Source organism: Symphalangus syndactylus, chromosome 17 (assembly GCF_028878055.3).
Source record: "Symphalangus syndactylus isolate Jambi chromosome 17, NHGRI_mSymSyn1-v2.1_pri, whole genome shotgun sequence".
Lineage (NCBI taxonomy): Eukaryota > Metazoa > Chordata > Mammalia > Primates > Hylobatidae > Symphalangus > Symphalangus syndactylus.
The window spans coordinates 37,087,572-37,112,673 of record NC_072439.2 but is presented as its reverse complement, the minus strand read 5'-3'; the positions used below and the strand labels follow the sequence as shown (position 1 = coordinate 37,112,673).

The window sequence follows — 25,102 nt, the reverse complement described above, 5'->3', positions numbered from 1 at the left end:
ACCAACCAACTAAGTGGGGGACCCTGCCCCAATTATTGAGTGCCTCTGAGTTCTGGCTTCTTCATCTGCAAGGTGTATCATTAGGGTTCTGTGGATAAAGTTACATCAAATAGGGGCCTAGCACAACCCTTGGCTAAATCTGAAACTTCTGTGAGGCGAGGGATAGAAAACTGTACTGGAGACCCTTGGCTTGGCCTTTTGCTGCTCCATGTGACTTCGGGGACCCTCCCTAACCCTGAACCTTAAGGAGGGTAATAGAGACACAGACAACACCCAGGTTGGCTACATTAATTTATTGAAACACAGATCAAGAGCAGAGGAGGAAGGGGAGAGGCAGGAAGGCAGTGGCCATGGGCAAGGTTCTGGTCCTGGCCCTTCCTGCTCCTGAGACCTCTTCCTATGGGTGCCAGGGGACTTCTTTCTAGGGTAGCCTTTCCCATTGTGGGGTGGCAGAGCTCAGAAGTGGGGGATCACACAGAGAAATGCGAGGCCAGGAGTGGGAGTGGTCTTTCAAAGTGCAGGAGAAGTAGCTGAGCACTTGCTCCAGGCGCCTGGACTGAATGGGCCAAGCAAGGCAGGGCAGGAAAGATGCCTGGGGCCTGGGACTTGAGTTGGGGTGCCTAACATTTCCGGCAGCTGCTGCCGCAAGACCCCACACCCAAGGAGCTGATACCACAGGAGCCCACACCGCAGGAACCCCCTCCGCAGGTGGTGTTCAATTGGCCGCAGGGCGCACACAGGCCGGTGCTCACCGCCACGTTCCCGTTGCACGGAGCGCTGCAGACACTGCCAGTCACTGGCCGGGAGCCTGACACGCAGAGGTCCCCACACACGACCCCGCCCCGGGAGCTGCTGACACCTGTGAACCCCGAAGGCTGAGTCAAAATTCTGAAGGGCAAGCCATCCTGCCTTCCTGACCACCGCCCCTGCCCAAGACCTGAGCTCTGGTATGAAAAGTCAGAAGCATCTTTAGTGGATAATTCTAGGTCCATCTAGTCCAAGAGCTGGGGTCTTTTGGATGTCTAACCCCAAATCCCTCCTGTTGTGATGCCAGCCCACTCTTTTATATTCAATCTCAGTGACACTCCTTTTTCCAAACTCTGCCCTCCATCACAGGGAGTTAGTAAATCTGTCCACACTGGACCCCAAATACTCACAGACATTCACAGCCCCAACGCCTTCACATAGCCTGAGGGCAAAAGAGAAAAAGGCAACATTAGTGACTGCCCCAGAGTGGCTGACAAAGCTCCCCAGTTCGTAGGGTAGGGTCCACAACTGGTCAATTAAGAACAGAGTCTGAGGGAACAGCTTGCCTCAGACAAACTCACACACCAGCCCTCCCCACACCGGAAGTGAATAATAATAATTTTGTTTTCCCCCAGAGCCCTGGCCATTGCTCAGCCAAGGCCAAGGGTAGGCTTGTGCCAGGGATGGGGAAGGGTGGTTCTGGGCCACGCTTGGTTGGACCCACCTCTGCTCCTCGCCCTCCAGCAGGCGCCTGTAGGTGGCGATCTCGATGTCCAGGCCCAGCTTGGAGTTCATCACCTCCTGGTACTCCCTGATCAGGCAGGCCATGTCCTGCTTGGCCTTCTGCAGGGCGCCCTCCAGCTCGGCCAGCTTGCAGCGGGCATCACTGAGGGCTGCCTCACCCTGCTGCTCAGACTGCGCTACCGCGGCCTCCAGCTTGGAGTTCTGAAGATAACAGAAAGAACAAGGTAGATTAGAGTCCCTAGGTCTCTCTGATGCTCATCCAAATGAGACCACACTCCCCACCAAGCTGGGAGCACCCCAGAACAGAGCCTCTTGCCTTTATCGCCTGGGACTTATTGAGAGACCACGACCAGGGACTCTACATGGACAAACGGGCTGGAGAATGAATGCTGAGATCCAGGTAGGGCACACATAGGCTGTGTGACAATGGTTAGGCCCTCGGTCTCTCTGACCTTGGGCACAGATGCACCATACCTGGCACTTGGCATTCTCCACCTCGGCTGTCAGCCTCTGGATCATGCGATTCAGCTCGTTGATCTCCTCCTTGGTGCGGCGCAGAGTCTCCCCGTGCCTGATCACCGTGGCCTTCATCTCCTCACACTGGGGGAAGTAGAGATGCTCGTGAGGCTCAGGGTGGGGCCTCCCATCCATTCAGGGCACGACGGATGATTTGCAGGTTGTACGGTGCTCAGCCTGTACAACCACATGTGGCAGTCCTGCCCTGCCACCCCAACCTCAGATTCGCAGCCATCTCTTCTCATCCCTAGTGCATCCCCAGAAAAGGAAGCCTATTTAATAGATAATCTCAAATCCCTCCCACTGCCATGTCTAGCAGGCAGGCGTCCTGTGCCACTCACCTTGCTGCGGTACCAGGACTCGGCCTCGGCCCGGCTGCGGGTGACAATGTCGTCATACTGTGCCTTAATCTCGGCGACGATGCAGTCCATGTTCAGGTCCCGGCTGTTGTCCAGCTTGACAACCACGGAGGTGTCTGAGATGTGGGATTGGAGAACGCGGATCTCCTGCAGGAGGTGAGGGCAGTGACTTTAGTTGAGAAGACAGCCCCACCCACCATGTCCTGACTCCATCTCCTCGGGCTTTCTCTGGTCCCCAGCCCTGCCCCCTCACACAGCCTCAGGGACTGCAACCTCTACCCACATCCTGTCCAACACTCCCACCCCCATCTCTCCTCTCTGCTGGCTTCCAGGTCTCTGCCTGGCCCCTGAGCCCGCACCTCCTCATACAGCTGCCTCAGGAAGTCGATCTCCTGGATCAGGGCCTCCACATTGGCCTCCAGGTCTGATTTGCGGAGGTAGGCGCAGTCCACATCCTGGAAAGGTGGGGAGTGTTGGAACTTAGAGGACCCTGGTGATCCAGCCTCTAGATTCCTCTCTCTTCCCACCCATTCCATGAAGCCTGGGGAAAGGAGTCCCGAGTGTCTCATTCCCATGCCCTCTCCTTACCTTCTGGCTCTTCCCAGGGTGACCTGGCATTCTCTGCCCCTCTGAAGACAAACCGTGTTTGTCTTGGGCATGGCTCACCAGCCTTTCACTGTTCCTTACCCTCTTATCTCTCTTTTCTCCCCTTTCCTGCTCCAGAAAGCCTGCCCAGACTGACCCCCCAGCTCTCACACCCTGACCCTTTCCTGTCCCCCAGTAGTGCTCCAAGAGCCCAGTGGCTGCTCCTGGTTCTTCTCCATCCTCCCTTAGACCCTGGGATTGTGTCTCTGCCTCAACATCAGACTCCCCAGAATGCTAGACAGACTGCACTGTCTCTCAGCAGAGACATTGTATCTGCTATGGCTCCAGGGGCCTCAGCAACAGACCACAACCTCTGGAACACAGCAGGACACACAGAGGACAGTGCAGCCATCCCCTTGCCCAAGGTAGGTGTTGGTGGATATTCCCAGGTCATTGCCCTTTGTCAAGGTCCTGGATGCTCCATCCAATGACCTGCACCTGGGCAGTCCTAGCTTGCTGTGAAAAGGTCATTGCGCCCCAAACTGAGGTTGAGACCCCCTGTGTGTCCCCAGGAAGAATCTGTCATTCTGAGATCCCACAGATCTGTGCTTCTCAATCTTGTGTCACTTGCCTTCTTCAGAGCCACAAACTCGTTCTCAGCTGTTGCTCTCAGAGAAACCTCCTCCTCATACCTGACACAGAGCAGAGGGCAGAGAGGGGAGGTCAGGGCAGGGCAAGTCTCTGCAGAGCCACTATCACATCACACTTCATCACAGCCGTGGGGACAGTACTAGAAACACGTCCACACAGCCCTGGCCTGGCAGCCTAGCTGAGTCCTTTCTGATTAGATGTGGGATGTCTCTGGGATTCTCTCTCCACTTTGAACTGGGGAGGGAGAGGGCTCATCTGGGACCTCCCAGTCCTGTTCCCAAAGGGGCTCTGAGGTCCCCCAGGAGGCAACTAGGACTCAGCCCCCAGCCCCATCCTGGGAGTAAACAGCATGGCCTCCCAGGGACTGTAGCCCCAGCCTCCCTTCACTGGTATCAATCCCAGCTCAGGTATGAGGCCTCCTGGACCCACAGACCCTCAGGACTTAGAACCCAAGGCAGCGGGACACCCAGAGCCCAAGACCTGTCACTCGTGAGAGACCCTGGGCTCACATCTCACAGGTGCTACACATCTGAAAGGGCAGGTATAGGGGCTGAGGGTCAGGAGAGAAGGCCTGGACTCTGCAGAGGCTTCCTCCCCACCGAGCGCAGGGGAGAGCTGCTGGGTGATGTGGCTCAAGGAAGAGAAGGCTGAGGTGGGACAGAGACAGGTCATGGGAGTCACAGCCCTCCTCTTACACATGTATCTGGGCAAAGATTCCACAAAGGAAAAGACCCCGCCACCCTCGGTCAATCTAGTGGTCATGGCCACTCACCCTACCTGGGAGTTCTTATTGTCTAATCCAGTGTATTTAACCTAAACCCCATTCCTGTGCCCAGCGTCCCTCTTGCCCATACTCACTTCTTCTTGTAGCCCTCCAGCACCTCCTGCACATGGTTAAGCTCTGAGGCCAGCCTCCCGCTGTCAGCTTCCACGCACTCAGCCTCCCGCCGCAGAGTCTCGATGTAGCCCTCAAACAGGGGCTCCAGGTTGCTCTGGCAGCACTCGCGGTTCTGGTAGAACTGCAGCTTTGTCTCCAGCAGTTTGTTCTGCTGCTCCAGGAAGCGCACCTGCCATTCGGGGTGAGGAGGGGCAGATGGTTTCTGGTGCCCCAAAGCCCGCTCTGGGGACCTGGTGGAGGAGGGATGCTTTAAAGGGAATCCCCAAATCTGGAGCTTATCTGAGATTGAGTAGAGGTGGGCAGTGGGAGACAGAGGTTCTGGATTTCCTGGTCATGATCTGTGTCTAGATTTTCCACTCAGGAATGGAGCAAAGGCTGGCGAGGTGTCAGTGCCTGCTCTCTGCGGAATTGAGTGACCCCAAGCAGATGAACACAAGTGGAGGCTCAGCCCCTCACTATGAAGCCAGGTGAGGCAGCATCTCTCACAGGCAGAGTACTCAGGTTCAGATCACAGATGGGATTTCTGGGGATGGTGCCAGGAATAGGGTGTCACAGGCCATCTGGAAGGGAGCTCAGCTGTCCTAGCCCTTCTCCTATGTCATCTGGAAGTCAGTGCACCCTACTCTGTCACCCTGGGGCTGCCCAAACCCCTGAGTTCAGCAGCAGCGGTCACATGCCCCCCACCCCCAAATCCCTGATGTCTAGCTTGTGCCCCAAAGCAGCCTGGCCACACTTTTCCTTCACAAGCTCCCTCTATCTGAACTACCATCTGAGTCTGCGTCTTGAGTGCCTCTGTGTGTCTGTGTGTGCGTGTGTCTGTCTGTCTGTGTGTCTGTGTGCCACTCCCATCAGACTGGAATCTCAGGCAGGCAGAGGTCTTTGTGCCTCTGTCTCTATCCTCAGTGCCCAGCCCTAGCTGTGTAGGTGGTGGGGGTTCAGGAAGGGTGTGATCCAGGACACCCACCTTGTCGATGAAGGCCGCAAACCTGCTGTTGAGGGACTTGATCTGCTCCTTCTCCTCCTGCTTCACACACTGCGCGTTGGGGTCGATCTCCAGGTTGAGGGGCGTGAGGAGGCTCTCGTTGACCGACACGGTGGTGATGCATGGGGGGCTGGGCCCACATACGCCCCCAGAGCGGTAGCCGAAGCTGCGTCCCCAGGAGCCGGCCCGGAAGCCCCCGCACACGCTGTGGCTGCCGAAGCCCCCGGTGAGGCCACGGTAGCAGGAGATGCCACGATAGGGGGCGGCAGTGATGCAGCAGCGGCCGGGCCGGGACCTGCAGGCCGAGATGCAGCTGAAGGCGCGGCCACCAAATCCTGATCCGCAGGTCATGATGCTCCTGGACGTTTGGGTTGCAGAGGACAGGATAGGGGACCTGGAGTCCTGATGGAAACTCCAATGTGCTCCTCAGGGCACCACAGCCCTATTTATGCGCAGATTCTGAAGGGGCTTGGCTGTGAAGACGGTGTTGGGGCAATTTGTTCTTTATGGGCTTGGGTGGTTAGCGGGGTCCAATGCCTCTCCAGAATGTGCTTTAATGGGGGAGTGGCCTGCACCCTCTTCTTTGTAAAAGATGTCAGCCTTGGGCTCTGGGGGAGTCAGCATGTTTCATCTTCAAAGTGTCTTGTCAGCAGGGCATTCCTTCATCTGCAGGCATTGGGGAGGGAAGGGGAAGGCAGAGGAGAGGACGAGAAGGAGGAGGAGAGCCTGGCGAGGGGAAGAGAAGGGAGGACAGGTGCTGGGAGAAACTGGGAGGAGGAGACCTGTGTGTTAAGTGTGATGTGGGGAGAGGGGTTTCAGGAAAGACTGAGGTATCAATAAATACCATCTCTCATTTCCATCCCAGCTGTGGCTAAAGTGCTCCTGAAACACAAATCTGGATTTCCCCATCTCCAGATTTTTCAGTTGGCAGCTGAAAACCATCTCACTTTTCCTACCATGGGAACCGTCAGCAGATTATTAAATATTTGTGTTTTATCTTTTTTATGATGAGAGCTTTCAAACATTGAGAAAAATTGGAATAATACAACACGCATGCATTGATGCTCTACCTGGTTACCCCAATTCAATAGTTAACATTATACCATATTTGCTTTCACAGTTGCCCAATTATTTGAGTGACAGAAAGCATGGTATGTAACCCTTAAATACATCAGCAGGAATTTCTTAAGAATAAGGAGAGTACTATTTTCTTAAGCAGGAAAATTAACAATAATTCCAAAGCACCACTTAGTATTCATCTCAGATTCAATTTTCCTAACTGTTCTAAGGATTTTAAAACTACATCTTACATAATTTAATTTGTGGCTCTAGCCCTTGTATTTTCTATAAACTAGACAGTAAATCTTGAGCTGGGATGTCTAATTTGGTAGACAATAGGCAGATGTGGCTACTTAAATTTAAGTTAGTAAAAACTAAATAAGTTAAAAATCTAGTTATTCAGTTGCACTTTCCACATTTTGAGTCCTCAGCAGCTACCTGTAAGTAGTGCCTACCTTATTAGACAGTGCAAATAAAGAACACTTCTGTATTATTTATTTTTATTTTATTTATTGTTTATTTTCACATAAAATTCTGTTGGACAGCACTGGGCTAGAGGCTGGATTAGGTTTAAATTAAACATTGTTGGGCCAGAATACTTCATAAAAGATGCTGTATAACTCTTATTATATCACCCTAGGAAGCATAAAATGTCAGACTCATGATGCTAAATTGAATCACAGCTGGGCGCAGTGGCTCATACCTGTAATCCCAGCACTTTGGGAAGCTGAGGCGAGTGGATCACCTGAGGTCAGGAGTTCAAGACCAGCCTCAGTTGAGGAGTTTAAGACCAGAGATGGTGAAACCCTGTCTCTACTACAAATACAAAAATTATCCCTGTATGGTGGCACGTGTTTGTATTCCCAGCTACTCAGAAGGCTGAGGCAGGAGAATTGCTTGAATCCAGGAGATGGAGGTTGGATCACTTGAGTACATTTACCCCTGTATTAGGAAAAACTGTGTAAAGAATTAGAATTAGAAAGAACTGTGTAGAGAAACACAGATCTTAGTTTGACAAGAATATGTTTCTTTTTAATTGGTCACCTACTATGTGATCATCATTATACATCGTAAATGATCTCTAATTCTCATATCAATCATATGAAGTGTGTACCATTATCCCCATTTTACTGATGCGGAAACCAAGGGCCAGGGAGGTTAAATAACTTGCCCAAAGTCTCCCAGCTGGTAAGTGATGGAGCCAGGAGTTGCGATGCCTTCTCACCCATAAGCTGTGACAACCCCTTGACTTCCTAATCTTTGGATAAGTTCAAGAGGGTAGTGAAAGTTGTTTACAGGGAACTATCTGTGAATTTAGGGTGTGAGAGAGTCAATCTAAGGAAGACGGGCAGAGCCAAAGTGGGTTCGGATGGTTAGAACCATGAGGGGCCATTTAGGGACACAAGGCGATGTGAGGCTACTTGGGGGCTGGGAAGGAGTATGAGTTAGATGTGCAGCACCCTGTGGCTAAGAATTGAAGGACGGGGTGGAAAACATCAGTTTTAGTTTTTTGCATACCTCTGGTATATGGCAATACTTTGACAGATTGTACTATGTTCTACTTACCCAGTGAACCAACCCCCACTCCAACAGATCAGGTCCTAGAAAAATTAGCTCGTAAATTACAGAGGTTTGCATTAAATTGAGGAGAAGAAAAGTGAAATGACCTGGCTTGTAGCCCCCTGGAGCTGCTGTGCTTCAAGGGCAAAGGCAGGCAGAGTAGCCTTAGGGAATGAAAACAGAGGCAGGACTGATGGGAAAAGAGAGGAGAGGAAAAAAATAGAAGAGAATAGGGCTCTCAGGGTATCTGTGCAAAACATTCAGAGTGTGGCCTTGTGACAGGACAAATGTGGGAGGTCACAGACTGTGTTGAGCCATCTGGTCACCCCAGAGAAGAGTATGGCACCTGCTGTCCCTTTGTGAGTTCATGGCAGCTGCGCCAGCACTTCTGAAGCTCTTTATACCCTCATCTAGAATTCGGGGCACTGCCCACAATTGAGCAGTGATGTCCCCAGTAAACCAGCAGTTGGGTGTCCTGAGGAGCACTGTGAGTCAAAGTACATCTCATCCACACTTCACCTTTTCTACCAGTATAACTCCTTATAAAAACAACATGTATAAACACAAGCTAATTACTAATGGCTGGTCCTTACTAAGCAATTTTAAAGATGTAAGAAGTAATTTAAAACAAGGTATGAAAAATTCAAATGTGACACCATTTCATTGAACTTCAGGAATTAATTGCTGCTAATTTTTGAAGACCTAAAAGGACATTCAACTTGTTTTCTTCAGAGTGAAAAAACCTTGTCATGGGGAAGGGAGGAGGGGAGGGAAGGTGACAGGGAGGAGGGGAGGGAAGATGGCAGAATCTCCCCTCTATGGTCTTGGCTCTGGCAAGGTAAAGAGGGTAGATTTTAACTTTATGGAGATAACAATTATTTTTATTGTGAAATATTTCAACACAGAAGAATGCATACGTGGTTAGATCTGTACCAATACCTACGACTTATAGGAAAAAATAGAACATGTGTGTATTTCAGGAGCTTCCTATGTACCTTGTTCTGATTGTACCCTACTCCTTCCTGGCCTAGGGTGACTCCTCTCCTGCATTTTGTGTTTAATTATTCCTTTGCTTTTCTTACAGTTTTAGAACCAATGTACCCATCTTGCAATGACATATTGTTTCTTTTTCCAGCTTTTGAACTTCACATAAATGGACTCATGTTGCATGGATCCTTGTGCATCTGGTTTCTTTCATTAAATAAGTTGCTTCCTGTAGCTTTCCTGTGGTCATTTTCACTGTGGATTGCACTCATTGCATGGCTATGCCACAGTTTATTTGCCTTTCTACCTCGATAGCCATGTGGGTGTTTCCAGAGTTCTGTAGATTGAACAGAGCTGCTATGAACATCCTTTCTCATGTCTTCTGGTGCATTTATGCAAGAGATTTTCTGGGGTATGTGGCTATTTTTTTTTTAAGTTATGTAAGTAGTAGATGTTTCATGTAGAAAGCTATTTTATGACTATTCTTCCAAACTTAATAATAAAATCTTTTGATGTTCATCTTACATCATACTAGATACTATGTTAAGAGTCCAACATGCATTAACTCATTTAATTTTTACAGTTACCCTCTGAGGTTGATGTTATTATTCTCGTTTTATAGATGAGAACACTGAGGTCCAGGGAAGTTAAGGCTCAGGTTGTGTGTTAGTAGCAGAGCTGGCACCCAGAACCTGTGTGTCTGATCCCAAAGGAAGGGATGCGTTTGTCCCATTGCACTCCCTTCTGTACGCCATCGACCATCAGTAGTAAGTATCACACAGTTGCTGGTGTTTGTACATAACATAAAAACACAAACACTCATCTTGCCCCATGCCCTCTGCAGGGCCCTGCAGGTTGCTCTCAGGGTTCAGGGCCAGAGAGTATAGGAGAGCTCACCCTTGTTCTTGGCAAGCTTCCAGTATTAAGAGAAAAGCAGGGACACATACCCAGATGATCAACAAAAATGCAAACCCTGCAACACATCAATGTGTACAAATGATTTCTTTGTGGATATATTCCAAGGGCTTGGCACATAGTAGGTGCTCAATAAATATTTGTTGAATGAATGAAAAGAATACCAGCTGCATATTAAGTGCTGAGTAATGGAGCCACCAAAGCTTGATGGTTTATTGTGCAAAGCTTTGTGGTAGGACAGGGTGGGGACACATGAAGCAGATGATGTGGCCATTCCTGGGGGTGGGGGTAGAGGGGGGTGACCTTCCTTGCTGGGGCCTGAAGGAAGAATGAAGTGAGTGAGATGTGTCCTTAAACCATGCAAAGTCCTTGGCTTGGGCTATAAGGGGGTGGTAGGAAAAGTCAGCCAATGAGAATAAGGATCTTGAAGGCCTTGGGGAAGAGTAGAGACCAGGTGTTGGATTGGAGAAGGAAAGAGAGAAGCGAATCAGAGGAGATTTCTAGGAAAAGAGGCAGAAAGAAATACTTGGTCTTGGACTATTCTTCTCAAGGGTGACTTAGAAGAAGAGAAAGAGAGTGCTGCATGGGTGGGGAAGAAAATGAGGGAGAGATATTGGGAGATAGTCAGGAAGAGAAGGAAACGGGAGGACAGTGGAGGAAAAATGGGAGAAGATCCGGGGAGTATGGTAGACGGGTCACTCCAGGGATGAAAGAGCAGAGGAGGAGGAGGTGGATGGGGGAAGCAGCACAGCACCAAGGGGAAGTGTGTGTAGACCCACTGGAAGAGGTGGGCACCATAGTTCCAGATTTATAGTAATGAACCCTCACAGGGCAGGGACATGGGGCGAGGGAGGTGCAGGCACTCAGCTGGTTAGTGGGATGAACGTCACCAGGGCGGAGCTTTTGAGTCAGGCTCCAGCTCCACCCAGGCATCCTACAGGGGTCTTCTGGCCCTTTGTCCAGTGGGACTTCTCTCTGGAGAGTTCTGATGGATAATCAGCCAGCGTCCTGGGCTCTCTTGGCTGAGAAGGCAGGGCTCTGACTTGGGCCTCTCCCCAGTCACCGAACCAACCCGCCTGGGGTCAATTCCATTATCAACATCTCAACATCCCAGGTGTTGTGTAAGCAGCCACCCCACTACCTCTCAACTTCCTTCACTGGACCCTGGCCTGCACCTGCTTTCAATGAATAGAAAGCATGAGCCAGCTGCAAGGTTAGTAAGGGCATGGCCCTCTGGACACCTGTAAGCCCAGCATACAGATGCTCCAGATGTAGAGCCCACAGGCTGCCTTCCAGCCCACAGCTGTGTAGCAGAGTCTTGGGGACGACACTGTCCCTGCTTATGAGGGCTGTGCCTCAACCAGCTTTCTCCCTCTCTCTCCACTGTCACAGTATCTCATGATCCTCTCCACTCCTGCAAGGGCCCACAGGATCACCTGTTTTCCACCCACTAGCCATGTCTCATTGTCTCTCACTGTGTGAAATGCCTCCATGCACATCTTCTCATCAACACTGTCCTGCCCGCCTTTTGCCTAAAACTTGTCCTCACCCTTTCCAGGGAGCCTTTCTTGCCTTTCCCATCAGACTAGCTGCAATTGCACATTGTCCCAGAAAGGGCACTGTCAGCAGTCATTGCATTCCTCAGTATCTGACAGTATGTCTGAAAAATAGCCCTCTTTAGACTTCTGGCCTTTCTCATGAATTCGGATATGCTCTACCAGACTGGGAGCTCCAGAACCCATGTCTCCTTCCTCCTCTTAGTGCCTCCTTCCCTCCAAAATTAAGACAGGATTGAGCATAGAGCTAGGAAATATCAGTCACAAAATCCCCGAGTCCCCCATCTGGAAAATGTTGTCGAGTCTAAGCAATCAACTATCTTGAGGAGTCTGCCTTATAATACCCTCCAGGGAGCAGAATGAACTGAAGGGAGCACTGAACAAGAACTTTCTAATGTTAAAACCACCTAATTTGCCCAGTCTTTACAGGTGCCGCTTGAAATAAAGGTCCACTTGGGCTAAAAGAAGAGATTCTGATCTCCGGATCTGAAGGTCTTTTGGTTCACCTTGTCTCCACAAAAATGGTGGCCACTGCAGAATAAGAAGTGTCTTTCTTTTACTTAAAGCCTCCCTAAATGGAAGAGATAATGCAAGCTCCTTTAGAAAATAATGACTACTTGTCTCCTTCTGGGAAGTTCTTCCTCAACTCCAACTTCCATTTGTCCATCTGCAATGAAAGCTTGCCTTCTCTTGCTCTCATTGGAGCCCCATTATACTTGGATGAATTATCAAGGCCATGTCTCCCATCCTCGACCTCATGAAATCCTCTGGCTACTGACTAATCAGGAGGTTTTAGGATCAGGCAAAAATAAAGATGAGTGAGTGTGCCATCATTTAATTTATGACTGAAGATTTCTGATGGTCTGTTAAGTCCAAATAATAAATACACACTTATGAATTATTCACAGATTACAGAATTTTTAGATTATCCAAGCCTCTCTTCTCATCCAGTAGTATGGTTGCCCAAGGATTGGTGGTGTGTTGCCTTGCCAAAGAGAAGAGATTCTCACTGGACCTTCTCTGAGGCAATCAGGCTGGAGCAGAGATTGAAGGAGGGGCATGTGTTTTGGGGTTCTTTTTGAGGACAAATGGAGTAACCATGGCCAAAGGTCTCAGATCCTCTGCCCCTTGGACTGGCTCCTATTGTAGAATACAGGAGATAATATTTATTGAGCATTTTCTATGTGCCAGGTGCTGTTAAACATTGTCCATGCATTATTTCATTTAATCCTTCTACAAGTTCTTTAAAATAGGCGGTTAATGAAAACTAGACACAGATGGCTTAGGCATGTGGGTGAGTATATCCCATCAATGCTGTTGATATGTCTGCAGCAGCAGCAGCAGCAACAACAACAACTAATACGATTACACACATAGAGTGTGCCAGGTTTAGTTCTAAGTGATTTACATGGATTAACTCTTTTAATCTTTACAACTTTATGAGGTGGGTACTATTATTATCTTCATTTTAGAAATCATGAAATGAGGTACAGAGGCTAAGTAATTGCCTGAGTTTACAGAGCTAGAGAGTGGCAGAGCTAGAATTTGAAACGAGGCAGTTTGGAATCTGAGTCTGTGTGCTTAACTAATATGCCATGTATTCAAACTTTTTATTTATTTATTTATTTTTATGTTTTCTTTTTATGGGTACATAATAGTTAACATATTTATGGGCTACATAAGATATTTCGAGATAAGCATAAAGTGTGTACTGATCAAATCAGAGTACTTGGAATATCCATCACCTCAAACATTTATTATTTCTTTGTGTTGGGAACATTCCAAGCCTATTCCTTTAGTTATTTTGAAATACACAATAAATGATTAACTATAGTCATTCTATTGTGCTACTGATCACTAGATCTCATTTCTGCTATCTAACTGTATTTTTGTACTCATTAACTAACACCTCTTTATCTTCCCCTCCCCATTACCCTTCCCGGCATCTGGTAACCATCATTCTACCCTCTATCTGATGAGATCAATTTTTTTTTAGCTCTCACATATGTGTAAGAACATCTGAAATTTGTCTTTCTGTGCCTCAATTATTTTCCCTAACATAATGTCCTCCAGTTCCATCCATGTTCTTGCAAATGACAGGATTTCGTTCCTTTTTATGGCTGAATAATATTCCATTGTGTACTGGTAACATATTTTCTTTATTCATCCATCGATGGACACTTAGTTTGATTCCAAATCTTGGCTATTGTGAATAGTGCTGCAATAAACATGGGAGTGCAGACATCTCTTTGATATATGAATTTTCTTTCTTTTGGATGCATACCTAGTAGTGGGATTGCTGGATCACCTGGTGGTTCTATTTTTAGCTTTTGGAGGACACTCCATACTGTTTTTCGTAGTGGCTGTAGTAATTTACATCCCACCAGCAGTGTACAAGTGTTCCCCTTTCTCCACATCCTTGCCAGCATCCATTATTTTTTTGTCTTTTTGATAAAAGCCATTTAAATTGGGTTGAGATGATAATCTTATTGTGGTATTGATTTGTATTTCTCTGATGATATGTTGAGCATTTTCAATATACCTGTTGGTCATGTATATGTCTTCTTTTGAGAGATGTCTATTCAGATCTTTTGCCTATTTTAAAATCAGATTATTTGGTTTACTTGCTATTGAGTTTTTCGAGTTCCTTATATATTGCAGCTAATAATTCCTTGTCAGTTGAATAGTTTGCAAATATTTCTTCCATTCTGTAGGTCGTTTCTTCACCTTGTTGATTGTTTCCTTTGGTGTGCAGAAGTTCTTTTAGCTCGATGTGATCCCATTTGCCCATTTTTTGCTTTGGTTGCCTTGCTTTTGAGGTCTCAATCAAGAAATCTTTGTTCAGGCCCATGTCCTAAGCATTTCCTCAAGGTTTTCTTCTAGTAGTTTCATAGTCTCAGGTCTTACATGTAAGTCTTTAATCCATTTTAATTTGGTTTTTGTATACAGTGAGAAATAGATATTACAACTTTTCAGCTGCAACTATAGTAAGAAATAATTTTACATAGTGACTGGGTGTGCACATACGTACACATATGCCATACAACTGAAACAAAAAGGTCATGTAACAAGTTATTCCCATGACATATGGTGCAATCTGCTATTTTCTGGTGTAGTCTACTCTATTTGATTTTATCATAATCAATTTCACTAAAATAAAATTCTGGTTGGTTCAATTAGCGGGTCAGAACATGAATTCTCAATAAACACTGCCCCTGAGCCCACCGCCTCCTAATGATTGTAATGAAGCCCATCTGCTCTGTGCTCTGGAGTCCACTGAGCATGTACACATTTCTTTAACTCTAAGGCAATAGCAGGAGGGAAAGCCTTAACCTATTTCCCAGGAAAGTCAACTGCCTTCCCCTAGATCACACAGGGGTACGCAGGGCAGAGCCTTGGTTCCTACCCAGCCCTCGTGAGTTTAAGACCCACACTATTCACACTGGATGGATGGCACATACAAATATAGATCTGTTCTCTGGCACCTGCCAAGGGTACTGAGAAACTTCTGTGCAGTAGTTTCAAGGAGTATAGTGTGGAAAGCAGCAGGGACTCAGGGGATGATGGCAGGGGCTGGATGCTCTCCTCATGTGGCTCTATTTGATCTCATATTCTGAGCCAGATACTATACAGATGCATAACAGTCGTGCTCATCCCAGACCTTCTAGGCCCTGGAGGTTACAGAGGCCTGAGAGGACATCCAGACATTCAATCTTTGTCTACGGCCTACAAGGTTAATTGTGGGAAGTAATTGTGCTTTCCTGGGGCCAATGGGCTAGTGTGTGCCCCTGAGGCCGCATGGAACACTCTGAGGGAGGGAATGCCTCCGCTCAGCCGAGGCTGGCCAATATGACCTAATAAGGTGGCCTGAGGACTAGTCTACATGCTAGTTGAATGTGCAGGTGAGGACCTGTGAGTGTGTGTGTGTGTGAGATGGTGGGTAGAAATGCCAGCATGTGAAAGCATTGTGTGTGTGAGTGTGTGTGTGAAAAAGAGAGGAGGGATTGTGAGTAGGAAGGCCAGCATGTGAGTGCATTGTGTGTGAGTTTGTGTGTGTATGTGTGTGTGCACCAGAGAGTGGGAGAGAGAGAGAGAGAGGGAGAAAAACATGTTGATAGGTATAGATAAGGGATTTGGGAGTAGGTGTGGAGGAACTGGGTTCCTGAGAAGGTGACTAAATTAGAGATTCTGTAAACATGGGGCTTTTGGGGTGCAGAAACAGGTCATCTAGTTCGGAGAAACCACCAAGCGCCCCCAAGTTCCACATCATGGGATTCCCGCTCCCAACATCCCTGGCTAGTCCTATGAGCACCGCGGACAGCGGCATCGACAATGTCAAACCCCGCAGGACAGGAAGAGCAGCAGCTCTGCGCCTTCCCTTCCATTCCAACCTGAGTCACTGCCCACTCCTTCGTCCAACGTCAGTTTCCTCAACTGTGTATTGGGAGGTTGAGGTGGGTGTGCGGGACATGAGTTGGTCCTTTGAAGAAGAAAACTGCAGTATAGGCAAAGGATCATAAACATCTGGCTGCTTTGGGGCACCAATTAAGCACATTAAGTGGGGAGCGACAGCAGCTAAACAACCCAAGCCCATAAAGCCTTCTAATTGCTCCGACCCACGTGGTCACAGTCTCCCCACTTATATAAAAGGCCTACAGAGGTGCAAGTAGTGAACGCCTGACGCCCCGACCACTGTGCTCTCCATTCGGACGTCTCCATCCTCAGAACCTCCTCTCTTCCCCAAAAAGCACCATGACTTGTGGATCTTACTGTGGTGGCCGTGCCTTCAGCTGCATCTCGGCCTGCGGGCCCCGGCCCGGCCGCTGCTGCATCACCGCCGCCCCCTACCGTGGCATCTCCTGCTACCGTGGCCTCACCGGGGGCTTCGGCAGCCACAGCGTATGCGGGGGCTTCCGGGCCGGCTCCTGCGGACGCAGCTTCGGCTACCGCTCCGGGGGCGTGTGCGGGCCCAGCCCCCCATGCATTACCACCGTGTCGGTCAACGAGAGCCTCCTCACGCCCCTCAACCTGGAGATCGACCCCAACGCGCAGTGTGTGAAGCAGGAGGAGAAGGAGCAGATCAAGTCCCTCAACAGCAGGTTCGCTGCCTTCATCGACAAGGTGGGTGTCCTGGATCACACCCTTCCTGAACCCCCACCACCTACACAGCCAGGGCTGGGCACTGAGGATGGAGTCAGAGACACAAAGACCTCTGCCTGCCTGAGATCCCAGTCTGATGGAAGAGGCACACAGACAGATGGACAGACACATGCACATACACATACATACACATACACACACATGCACTCAAGATGCAGACTCAGCTGACAGTTCAGATAGGGGGAGCTTGTGAAGGAAAAGTGTGGCCAGGCTGCTCTGGGGCACAAGCTAGACATCAGGGATTTCGGGGCGGGGGGCATGTGACCACTGCTGCTGAACTCAGAGGGGTTTGGGCAGCCCCAGGGTGACAGAGTAGGGTGCACTGACTTCCAGATGACACGGGAAGGGCTGGGAAAGCTGAGCTCCCTTCCAGATGGCCTGTGACACCCTATTCCTGGCACCATCCCCAGAAATCCCATCTGTGATCTGAACCTGAGTACTCTGCCTGTGAGGGTTGCTGATCACCTAGTTTCATAGTGAGGGGCTGAGCTTCCACTTGTGTTCATCTGCTTGGGGCGGCGGGGGGGGGGAGGGGGGGTCACTCAACTCCCCAGGGAGCAGGCACTGACACCACCCAGCCCTTGCTCCACTCCTGAGTGGGAAATCTAGACACAGATCATGACCAGGAAATCCAGAAATTGTCTGTCTCCCACTGCCCACCTCTACTCAATCTCAGACAAGCTCCAGATTTGGGGGTTCCCATTAAAGCACCTCCCTCACAAGCCCCCAGAGCTGGCTTTGGGGCACCAGAAACCATCTGCCCCTCCTCACCCCGAATGGCAGGTGCGCTTCCTGGAGCAGCAGAACAAGCTGCTGGAGACAAAGCTGCAGTTCTACCAGAACCGCCAGTGTTGCCAGAGCAACCTGGAGCCCCTGTTTGAGGGCTACATCGAGACTCTGCGGCGGGAGGCTGAGTGCGTGGAGGCTGACAGTGGGAGACTGGCCTCAGAGCTTAATCATGTGCAGGAGGTGCTGGAGGGCTACAAGAAGAAGTGAGTATGGGCAGGAGGGACGCTGGGCACAGGAATGGGGTTTAGGTTAAATACACTGGATTAGACAATAAGAACTCCCAGGTAGGGTGAGTGGCCATGACCACTAGATTGACCGAGGGTGGCGGGGTCTTTTCCTTTGTGGAATCTTTGCCCAGATACATGTGTAAGAGGAGGGCTGTGACTCCCATGACCTGTCTCTGTCCCACCTCAGCCTTCTCTTCCTTGAGCCACATCACCCAGCAGCTCTCCCCTGCGCTCGGTGGGGAGGAAGCCTCTGCAGAGTCCAGGCCTTCTCTCCTGACCCTCAGCCCCTATACCTGCCCTTTCAGATGTGTAGCACCTGTGAGATGTGAGCCCAGGGTCTCTCACGAGTGACAGGTCTTGGGCTCTGGGTGTCCCACTGCCTTGGGTTCTAAGTCCTGAGGGTCAGTGGGTCCAGGAGGCCCCATACCTGAGCTGGGATTGATACCAGTGAAGGGAGGCTGGGGCTACAGTCCCTGGGAGGCCATGCTGTTTACTCCCAGGATGGGGCTGGGGGCTGGGTCCTATTTGCCTCCTGGGGGACCTCAGAGCCCCTTTGGGAACAGGACTGGGAGGTCCCAGATGAGCCCTCTCCCTCCCCAGTTCAAAGTGGAGAGAGAATCCCAGACACACCCCACATCCAATCAGAAAGGACTCAGCTAGGCTGCCAGGCCAGGGTTGTGTGGAGGTGTTTCTAGTACTGTCCCCATGGCTGTGATGATGTGTGATGTGATAGTGGCTCTGCAGAGACTTGCCCTGCCCTGACCTCCCCTCTCTGCCCTCTGCTCTGTGTCAGGTATGAGGAGGAGGTTTCTCTGAGAGCAACAGCTGAGAACGAGTTTGTGGCTCTGAAAAAGGCAAGTGACACAGGATTGAGAAGCATAGATCTGTGGGATCTCAGAATGACAGGCTCTTCCTGGGGACATACAGGGGGTCTCAACCTCAGTGTGGGGTGCAATGACCTTTCCACAGCAGGTTAGGACTGCCCAGATGCAGGCCTTTGTATGGAGCATCCAGGGCCTTGTCAATGGGCAATGACCTGGGAATATCCACCAACACCTGCCCTGGGTGAGGGGATGGCTGCACTGTCCTCTGTGTGTCCTGCTGTGTTCCAGAGGTTGTGGTTTGTGATTGAGTTCCCTGGAGACATAGCAGATTCAATGTCTCTGCTGAGAGACAGTGCAGTCTGTCTAGCATTCTGGGGAGTCTGACCTTGAGGCAGAGACAATCCCAGGGTCTAAGGGAGGATGGAGAAGAACCAGGAGTAGCCCTTGGGCTCTTGGAGCACTGCTGGCGGACAGGAAAGGGTCAGGGTGTGAGAGCTGGGGGGTCAGTCTGGGCAGGCTTTCTGGAGCAGGAAAGGGGAGAAAAGAGAGATAAGAGGGTAAGGAACAGTGAAAGGCTGGTGAGCCATGCCCAAGACAAACACGGTTTGTCTTCAGAGGGGCAGAGGATGCCAGGTCACCCTGGGAAGAGCCAGAAGGTAAGGAGAGGGCATGGGAATGAGACACTCGGGACTCCTTTCCCCAGGCTTCATGGAATGGGTGGGAAGAGAGAGGAATCTAGAGGCTGGATCACCAGGGTCCTCTAAGTTCCAACACTCCCCACCTTTCCAGGATGTGGACTGCGCCTACCTCCGCAAATCAGACCTGGAGGCCAATGTGGAGGCCCTGATCCAGGAGATCGACTTCCTGAGGCAGCTGTATGAGGAGGTGCGGGCTCAGGGGCCAGGCAGAGACCTGGAAGCCAGCAGAGAGGAGAGATGGGGGTGGGAGTGTTGGACAGGATGTGGGTAGAGGTTGCAGTCCCTGAGGCTGTGTGAGGGGGCAGGGCTGGGGACCAGAGAAAGCCCGAGGAGATGGAGTCAGGACATGGTGAGTGGGGCTGTCTTCTCAACTAAAGTCACTGCCCTCACCTCCTGCAGGAGATCCGCGTTCTCCAATCCCACATCTCAGACACCTCCGTGGTTGTCAAGCTGGACAACAGCCGGGACCTGAACATGGACTGCATCGTCGCCGAGATTAAGGCACAGTATGACGACATTGTCACCCGCAGCCGGGCCGAGGCCGAGTCCTGGTACCGCAGCAAGGTGAGTGGCACAGGACGCCTGCCTGCTAGACATGGCAGTGGGAGGGATTTGAGATTATCTATTAAATAGGCTTCCTTTTCTGGGGATGCACTAGGGATGAGAAGAGATGGCTGCCAATCTGAGGTTGGGGTGGCAGGGCAGGACTGCCACATGTGGTTGTACAGGCTGAGCACCGTACAACCTGCAAATCATCCGTCGTGCCCTGAATGGATGGGAGGCCCCACCCTGAGCCTCACGAGCATCTCTACTTCCCCCAGTGTGAGGAGATGAAGGCCACGGTGATCAGGCACGGGGAGACTCTGCGCCGCACCAAGGAGGAGATCAACGAGCTGAATCGCATGATCCAGAGGCTGACGGCCGAGGTGGAGAATGCCAAGTGCCAGGTATGGCGCATCTGTGCCCAAGGTCAGAGAGACTGAGGGTCTAACCATTGTCACACAGCCTGTGTGTGCTCTATCTGGATCTCAGCATTCGTTCTCCAGCCACTTTGTCCATGTAGAGTCCCTGGTTGTGGTCTCTGTGAGTCCCAGGTGATGAAGGCAAGAGGCTCTGTTCTGGGATGCTCCCAGCTTGGTGGGGAGAATGGTCTCATCCAAGTAAGCATCAGAGAGACCCAGGGACTCTAATCTACCTTGTTCTCTCTGTTCTCTTCAGAATTCCAAGCTGGAGGCGGCGGTGGCCCAGTCTGAGCAGCAGGGTGAGGCGGCCCTCAGCGATGCCCGCTGCAAGCTGGCCGAGCTGGAGGGCGCCCTGCAGAAGGCCAAGCAGGACATGGCCTGCCTGATCAGGGAGTACCAGGAGGTGATGAACTCCAAGCTGGGCCTGGACATCGAGATCGCCACCTACAGGCGCCTGCTGGAGGGCGAGGAGCAGAGGTGGGTCCCATAGACCTTTCCCTTTCCCAGCCCTGCCAGGGTTCTCAGCGTGCTCTGTCCTCACACTCCTGGCAGCATTCAAGTTTTGTTTCTTAACCTCCTCACCCTGCAACCAGACAGGTAATTTGTGTAAGTCCTTTAAGTATGATCTAGCCCCGTTTGAGTCTCTCATATTCACCCAGGCACTGATCTGAGATTGCAGTCTTGTTCATCTCAGTTGAGATCCAGTAATCTGGCAGCAGGTATTTCTGTTACTGAAAAGCCTAATTAAGGCTTGGGGCCAGCTTGCCTGGGTAGTGCTTCTTCCCTTCCAGCTGTAGCTGCATGTGCCTCTCAGGACTCCTTCTTTTTCCTAGTCTGGCCCTGGCCCCATCGCCAGACCTGGGAGTTCAGACGTATCCCATAAGGATAGCTTCAGATAGATGACACTATCAACTCATGCTTTTCTATTACAGTGGCAATGAGCATCTCAAAGTAGTCTTCCATTGCGGCAGGTGGGAATGAGTTAGGCAGAGAGCAAAGACTTATCCCTTGGGGCAGTTATGCCTTGCTTTCAGGATTTTTGCTTGTTTGCCTGCTTCAGAGGTGGGGGGAGTGGAGAAGACCCATTGGTCACTCAGCCTTCCTATGTCTGGAGGGCAGCTCTACAGCTCCTGCTCCCAGAAGGACAACGCTCCCAGACTGTGAGCTCATTCTTTGCCCTTGGTTTCTTTCCCCTAGTTGGTCAGTTGGTCTCACTGGAAGCTCCTTTTTTTTTTTTGTGGACAGTCAGGCCCTTGACACTGGGGAGAGGAGGGTGAAGGTTGGGGATGGAGAGGGAGCATCTTGTGTATTTGGGAAATGGGGAACACAGGTTTGGGACCTAGAAATTAAAGTGACCACATGATGAGATTTCCACCAAACTCGAGTTGTTCCATTGGAAAGCTCAGAGGCAAGGGTCTGGCTGGGCCTGGGGAATTTCATAAGTGAAGAATTCTGGGAGGAGGAGTCTTCCAAGTCTGAATTTGGAAGTTGGAGAGACACATGGAGATGGCATTGGAATCTGAGTGGCCCACTCCTCCATCACACAGGGCTCTTGGAATGAACTCAGGAGCTTTGGTGTATGTTACCTAGGGAAACTGGGCATGGAATGATTTGATGGTGGCCGTGGCTTCTCTTATCTGAAGCTGATTTCACCAATCCTTGGCCAGTGTGCTTTCAGGGGAACTCCATTTGCTTCCCTTAGGGGAAGCTGTGTGGGAGGGAAATGCGGGCTGGGTAGAAATGAGTGTCTGGGGTGACAGCCCTGCCTTGTCATTGGATATGTCCTCCCTCTGGGCCTCAACCTTTCCATCTGCCAGATGAGAGGACGGTGGTGCGCAGTCTCTGAGCCTGTTCTAAAATCCCATTCGTTTATCCAACAGTTTTGTATTGAGCCAGGCATTGTTTTTAGGTAGTGCAGAAAGGAATAGACGAAAATGTCTACCCTCCTGATGCCTATAATCTAATGACACCAATCAGACCGGATTTCAGAAGTTAAATCTGCTCCCCTCAAATGCACCTGCGATTCAGTCAGGGCCAACTTCGAGGTAGTGGCAGCTAATAGCTCTTAAGGGCTATGAGCCAGGCACTAAGCACTGGGCGCCTCTTATTTGATTCAGTCCTAGCAAGAGATCTACGAAGTAGGTGTTCGTGATGAGGAAGCCTAGGCTGAGGTTGGTTGAAGCTGGGATTGCACAGCTCAGAAGCGGTGGAGAGGGAGGCGCTCACAGGCCTTCTGTCTCCAGACCCTCACGGTGACCCGAGTCGAGTCTACGCTGGCTCCTGGCCGAGAGCATTTCTTGCCCCTTCCCTTGGGCAAGTGCCCAGATGGAGGGCCACAGATGTCCCCCTCCACCTCAGTCACGGGGGCCCGGCGCCTTTTCCGCAGCACTGACCTGTCCCCTTCTCTCCCCGCAGGCTGTGTGAGGGCGTCGGCTCGGTGAATGTCTGTAAGTAGTGGGGTCCGTCCCCTCCTCCCGCTGGGCGGGTCTGGGAGCCTCTGGGGAAAGGGCGCATGGACTCGCAGCAAAGCCACTCACTCAGGTCGCGGCTGCGCCTGACGCGCGCCTCCGTTTCTTCACCCTGCAGGCGTCAGCAGCTCCCGCGGTGGCGTCGTCTGTGGCGATCTCTGCGCCTCCACTACTGCCCCTGTTGTCTCCACCAGAGTCAGTAGCGTCCCCAGCAACAGCAACGTGGTGGTGGGCACCACTAACGCCTGCGCCCCCTCCATCGGGGTTGGCGTCTGCGGCGGCAGCTGTAAGAGGTGCTAGGAGGCTGCGGCCTCCGCCAGTGCCAGTCGCCGTCACTCTCCACCCAGCCAGCACCCCGCGCCACCGGAACCCGCCGCCCGCGCCGGCCTTCCAATAGCCGCCGCCCGCTGCCTGCACTCTAAGTGCCCTCCCCACCGCTCCGCTCCGGGAGCCATCCCCGGTCGCAGGAGTCCGGGGAGGCCCGGGCGGCGCCGTGGTCTCTCTCTGTAGCCTTTCCTGGTAGTCAATTTGTTGTCCCGAGGATTCGTCCTTTTCTTCCGCCTGCCTTCTGTTTTTTGCCGTATGCATTGGTCTTGCCTGACCTCTTCCCCAAAGCTTGGAGGAACGGGGGAGGCCCGGGAATGTCCCTGTCTGCACGACCTGGGACTCTGCCCATGTGCTTCTGCCTGTGGAATGGAGACTCGGACCCTGGATGGTGGTTCTGTGACTCTGCGAGGGACAGGCCCACACGTGGGGAGAACATCTCCCTTCCGGGGCTGCCCGCAAGTGCTTCTGAAAAACTAATGACTCTGCTGCCTTCTCCTTTGTCTTTGTTTCACTCTGTGTTTCCAATAAACTCATTGTAGCGAATCAAGTCTAGTGTCTCAGAGTCTTGAAAATGCCAGGGCCTTCCTGTGATAGGGGCTCCCTGCCAGAGCGCCTCAGGACCTGTTGATCCACTATTTTTCAGTAGCTAAAAATGACCACAGTAGGTGATGCCCATCTGTACTTGAGCAGCCCAGGCCTTGGGGAAAACGAGAGAAGACTCACGGAGCCAGGGAATCTTATGGGGTCATGGGTTTTTCTAGACCAGGATTTCTCGACTTCAGCACTATTGACAGTGTGAGCTGGGTCATTCTTTGTTTTAGGGCTGTTGCGTGCATTTGGTAGGATGTTTAGTAGCATCCCTGGCCTCAATCCACTAGATGCCAAGGGTCCTCCACCACCCTCTTGTGACAACTAAAAATGTCTCTGGATGTGGCCATATGTTTTCTAGGGGTTCTCAACCAAGGTGATCACCCACCGCCCCCACCCCAGGGCCTTCCTGGTGGGGAAAGTGCATGGGGAAAAAGACGGGGTGAGAATAGAAGGAAGGTATGTGAGAGAGGGGAAGTATGTGAGAGAAGCACTGTGAGGGGAGGAAGAGCCTTGGGTTGAGAGTCAGGAGAACTGGGCTTCTCATTCCGAGCCTCAATGGCCATTTGCCACATGTGTGACTTTGGACAAATTGCTTCCATCCCCTGATCTTCAGCTGCCTTGGCTGTGGAATGGGGAGATTGGACAGTATTCCTAAGGTCCTTCTAGCTCCCTATGTGAGATCGTGTTTGAAAGGGCTATGTTAATGCCCTTTGAGTTTGAGTGCTGGTTCAGCCATTTACTAGTCTGTAACTGTGGACAAATCACTAAGTCTCACTGAGCTTTAGTTGCTTGAAATTTAGAATGGGATGATGATATCTACTGGGCCATAGGGAGGTGTTTCAGATCTCTATTACACACAACAAGTCACCCACATGGAGAGGCTTAAAACAGCAATACTTTATCATGCCTCAGGATTCTGTGGGTTTACTGAGTAGTTCTATTTTACATGATGCTGTTTGGAGGGTTAGAATGTCTGAAAGGCCCAATATGGCCAAAATCTCACAAGGCTGGACTTGGTGCTGGCCACCAGCTGGGAGTTCAGCTGACATGGTTGGCCAGGGTGTATCAGTCAGGGTCCAAACAGAAGACAATAATTTGAACAGAGAAAGTTTAACATAAAGCATTATTAACCATAACAGAGATTGGCCAGTAAAAAGCAAGAACTCTAAAGACCACAGGAGCTGCAGCCATAAGAAGCAGCCCCTACCCCCAGGCCTTTTCTCCAGCATCCAGTGACAATTTCTTCGCTAGGTCTTCAGCTTTCACTAATTGTCTCTTTGAGCACATTTAGGCTCTGCCTGATGCCTGGGCCCAAAGTCAACGACACAGGTTTTGAGTTTTGTTTCAGCAGCATCTCTCTGCCAGGTACCAACTTGCCCTCCACTTATCTATTGCTATGTAACAAGACATCCCCAAATTTAGTGGCTTAAAACAACAATATTTTTCATAGCTGTGTGAATTGCCTGGGTGATTCTTCTGCTTCATATCATTGACTGGGGC

General features: G+C 50.7%; 2 protein-coding genes across 2 annotated transcripts; one reads left to right on the top strand and one right to left on the bottom strand.

Annotated features, from left to right (window-relative positions):
* Positions 1-278: 278 nt before the first annotated feature.
* LOC129465485 (keratin, type II cuticular Hb1) lies at positions 279-5,902 on the bottom strand. Its single transcript, XM_055247597.2, has 9 exons — positions 5,465-5,902; positions 4,461-4,669; positions 3,583-3,643; positions 2,726-2,821; positions 2,349-2,513; positions 1,966-2,091; positions 1,472-1,692; positions 1,158-1,189; positions 279-859 (listed from the first exon to the last, which is right to left on the bottom strand). Exons 1-9 carry the CDS (start codon positions 5,831-5,833, stop codon positions 621-623), a joined length of 1,518 nt encoding a protein of 505 aa, XP_055103572.2. The 5' UTR covers positions 5,834-5,902; the 3' UTR covers positions 279-620.
* Positions 5,903-16,308: 10,406 nt separating this feature from the next.
* LOC129465487 (keratin, type II cuticular Hb6) lies at positions 16,309-23,556 on the top strand. Its single transcript, XM_055247600.2, has 9 exons — positions 16,309-16,677; positions 17,500-17,708; positions 18,526-18,586; positions 19,346-19,441; positions 19,654-19,818; positions 20,076-20,201; positions 20,473-20,693; positions 22,632-22,663; positions 22,803-23,556. The coding sequence occupies exons 1-9, from the start codon at positions 16,309-16,311 to the stop codon at positions 22,982-22,984; spliced, it is 1,461 nt and encodes a 486-aa protein (XP_055103575.1). The 3' UTR covers positions 22,985-23,556.
* Positions 23,557-25,102: the final 1,546 nt, after the last annotated feature.